The sequence below is a fragment of the Macrobrachium nipponense genome, chromosome 11, assembly GCF_015104395.2.
Source record: "Macrobrachium nipponense isolate FS-2020 chromosome 11, ASM1510439v2, whole genome shotgun sequence".
Lineage (NCBI taxonomy): Eukaryota > Metazoa > Arthropoda > Malacostraca > Decapoda > Palaemonidae > Macrobrachium > Macrobrachium nipponense.
This window is the reverse complement of record NC_061087.1, coordinates 36,081,384-36,085,448: the sequence shown is the minus strand read 5'-3', so window position 1 is coordinate 36,085,448 and position 4,065 is coordinate 36,081,384. Positions and strand designations below refer to the sequence as shown.

The 4,065-nt window shown below is 39.1% G+C and overlaps 1 protein-coding gene across 1 annotated transcript; it reads left to right on the top strand.

Annotated features, from left to right (window-relative positions):
* The first annotated feature begins 260 nt into the window (after positions 1-260).
* On the top strand, positions 261-1,050 carry LOC135208468 (uncharacterized). Its single transcript, XM_064240679.1, has 2 exons — positions 261-536; positions 697-1,050. The coding sequence occupies exons 1-2, from the start codon at positions 261-263 to the stop codon at positions 1,048-1,050; spliced, it is 630 nt and encodes a 209-aa protein (XP_064096749.1).
* The last annotated feature ends 3,015 nt before the right edge of the window (positions 1,051-4,065 follow it).

The following is a 4,065-nucleotide window of genomic DNA, read 5'->3' as shown; positions in this document are numbered from 1 at the left end:
CCAAGCAAGCAAGATCCCCCGGCACACAGAATCTGGCATTGGGGAACTTACTTCCCTCAACCACGAAGACGGTTCGGGCACATTCATGTGGATGTCATAGGACCTCTGCCCCAATCAAGGGGGGGGGGGGGGGCCCGGCCAGATATCTCCTAATTGTCATAGACCTGTCTACACCGGTGGCAAAAGCATATATAAGTACCTGCACAGAAGCCCCACTATCAAGTTAGATAAGCCATTTCGGTGTGCTGGAGGACATCACTATGGATAGGGGCTCTGCATTCCTGTCAGAACTCTGGGCCTCCCTGGCACGCCTAAAAGGGACAACACTCTACAGCACGACAGCATATAACCCCACGGCTAACGGAATGATGGAAAGAGCCCATCATTCATTAAAAGCAGCAATGATGGCATGGTGTACTGACGAAATTTGGAAGGCACAGCTACCCTGTGTCCTGCTAGGACATCGAACAGCACCAAAAGCAAACAGCAAAGAATCATTTGCTTGTGCAAACAAAGTCTATGGGGAAGCACTGGCAGTAATGGGCTAAATCTTTCCCATGGAACCAAACGACTGAGATACACCCCTCAGAGGACTAAGAGAAATAGCAAAGGAATTTGCGCCCTGCCAGAAGACTCACAGACAGGACACACAACTACACACCAGAAGGCCAAGAATCCTGCACTCACATCTTCCAGAGGGACGATGCCCACTGCCCAGCCCTGTCCAGACCATACAGAGCTCCATACCATGTCATCACAAAAAATTCCAAAGCCTACCCTGTCGACATCCACGGGCAGGAAAACTGGGTATCTGTTGACAGATTAAAGCCAGCTTTCCTGATGGATAACAATACCCGGGAAGAGATCGGCAGATGTCCGAGAATTCCTCCCCAAAACAAGAACTCAAGCGAAGGAACCAACGTCCTGAGACTAATTCGAGGTCGTCCCAGGGGCCGGATGAAAGACGATATCCTGGCAGGCCCGCCAGACGACCCAACAGTCGAAACTGCCCCACAACCTATATATCAAGAACTCAAGGACGGCTCCTGATACCAACAAGATATCGTGATTAACTGTACAAATTTTCCAATTATTCATTTTTAATTAAGCGTCATTTAATTATTCATAATTAATCCTTAAGAATTGTCTTGGGGGAGTACTGGTAAAGACCTTCTTTACCCATTGATCACGATTCATGATCTTGTATCTCATCTAGATTGTAAAGACCTGTGTCAAGACCTTTATTACCCACTAATCACATTCTTGTATCTCATCTAGTTAAGCAGCAAAAATCCCATGCATATTTTTGTATGTAATTCATCAATGTATGTCCATTATGTCCTTTGTTATTACCATTTTATTGACTGCTAAGAAACGCACATTCTTCTCTATCTGTGTTCAAGTTGTGGACTCCGTTTCCGTCCGGAAAATTTTAAGTTACGGCATATGCAGCAAGAGGCCCCAGATACCCGTAGTGGCCCATGCACTCTTTAGTTTGGAGAGAAATTATAACCGATTTATGAGTATAGCTAACAAAATTGGTATCCTGTTGATCCAAAGAAGATTTGAAAGTCCATAGAGTTATTAAATTATTCTATCTAGTCAAAGAAATTGTGAAAAATCTAAAGAGTCATACAAATCTTGAGATATGGGAAGTGGTCACTGTAGAGTAATAAGTTATTACTCTACAGTGACCTTTTGCAGTGATGTTTGACCCTGCAGATTATCGAGGAATCTGTTGGAATCCATCTTCATTGAAGCCACATTCAATAAGGAATTTAACTCTCCATCTCTTCTGCTTAAAGAACACGCTGTCCAGGTTAACAAGCTGTAACCCCGCCCCCACTCTCTGTTTTTTTATATATATAAAGGTCTGTCAACTTCTATTAAACTTAGTGTGGACTTGAAAATGTAGAATATACTATGACAGTTTTTCACTCACTTTTCCACCGTGCAATAAGGATAGTTTTCCAAAGCACGTGTTCCTTCGTGGTGCATTGGAGATTATATATATATATATATATATATATATATATATATATATATATCTATATATATATATATATATATATATGTGTGTGTGTGTGTGTGTGTGTGTGTGTGTGTGTGTATGATATATATATATATATATGTGTGTGTGTGTGTGTGTGTGTGTATGTATATATATATATATATATATATATATATATATATATATAATATATATATATATATATATATATATACAGTCGAATCACAAAACTTTCGCGTTATATCAGATTTGCAGGGTCGCTTCAAATCAAAATCCCAAATTGTTTTGCAACATTAAACCAGCATCGACATTATAGAGCTACCAATATATCAATATGCCTGACAGCTGCAGCTTTTTAATCTCAAACAGCTTCTCCCCGAAACGTATAATACGATATTCATTCCAAGCAGGCGCCTGTATGAAAAGTAAAACCAAAATCACATCCGATACGGATAACTCAATGGCAAAATACTTCCTTGGGCAATAGCATATATGGTCTGCTGAAAGCTGACTCGTCTGGGGCTAGATCGCTTAACGGTTCAGCCTTGGTCTGGGTCACGATATTTTAGCAAAAAAAATTTTGCCTCTGACTATAATGGTTTTAAATTGCAGAAAAATTCTTATAGTTAAATATATGGGAATATCTGCTCTATGTGCCTGGACAATTAGACTGGGTAATCTGTGTAATAGTAGAAGACGATTTTCATACGACAAAAAAGAATCAAATCAATATTAGTTTAGTTTCATGCAACAAAAGTAATCTGCCACCATCAAGGACTCATCAGTGCCAATTAAATCATTGTGCACTTATATTTTCATGACTGATATTGTCTGGCATAAAATGTTAATACTGGGAGGTATGTTAAGGGAATATGAAACCCTTTACAATCTGGTTATAAAGACTGAAAGATATTCCGAAACTTCCTTATAAATTGACCTTTCAGGGATCTTTTAATCTGACCAACCAGTTCTCTTTAGCATTTTTAGATTGTCATGCTGAGAAAGCTCTCATCTTATATTTGGACTTCCACTTCCTTGAATACACAATCCAAGTGATGAGCATCTTTCAGGTTTTCGAAAAAGCTGCCGGTAACAGTTGCTTGTCAGCTTCGATTTTTTAAGGTTCAGCCGAACTGAGTCAAAGAAGTTGCTGATAAAGATGGCGGAGCCAATGGGAATGAAAAATCAATTATCTACTCACGTTCTAGGAATTTTAGGAATCAGAAGAGCAAGCAGAGCGTAGTATACTTGGATACCGTTATTTGTGAAGGAGCTTATGGATTTAGAATGTATTTAAAGTAATATATGAATTATAAGTAACAAAAAGTTCAAGAAATGGAGATGAGGTCTCACGCCAACAAATCATGCCAGGACTCCGATATCCTGTACGAGATTCTCGAAAGTCTGCGTTTTGGAGCTGACGTTAAACATACGCAGCCGATATCACTGAAGCAAATCCCCATGGTTACAATAATCACGGCTGCGGAAGTTTTCCTTCAGCCCTTCCGCTCTACATCGGCAATATAAAAAAAATATAAAGCTGATTTTATAGTATTGCTGAAAACTACAAGTTATATGATATGCACCCTTTTACATATTAGTTCCGGGCTGCATGACCTGTAAATACCCAAACACTCATAGGAAGTATAGTATAAAAAAAAATAAGATACAATTTTGGGAATTTTTTGGACAGTGTTAAGATATGATTTTAATATGTAGATCAGTTTTGGCTTACAAGGCTTCATGGTCTATGGTTTGGAGTATATTAATTACGGACGGAAACATTATTCCATAGCAATTAAAGCTTAATAGCAGCCATCTCACCCCAAAACACGTAAATTAAGTGAGAGAGAGAGAGAGAGAGAGAGAGAGAGAGAGAGAGAGAGAGAGAGAGAGAGAGAGAGAGAGGAAATTCCTGAGTGTATCTTTATCTAAAACACTATATCCGAAGAGTATATAAACCGGTTACGAATCAGAGCGGTCAATATACGATGCAATAAATCAAGCGATTGACATGCCCAATATGATCCCAATAAAATGCAAATCGAAAATTC

Excerpts from the sequence above, each read along its gene's own strand:
- LOC135208468 (XM_064240679.1), top strand. The coding sequence starts at position 261 with ATGGATAGGGGCTCTGCATTCCTGTCAGAACTCTGGGCCTCCCTGGCA. Across the intron at positions 537-696 it reads TCTATGGGGAAGCACTGGCA|AGGGACGATGCCCACTGCCC; the intron begins GTAATGGGCTAA and ends CACATCTTCCAG.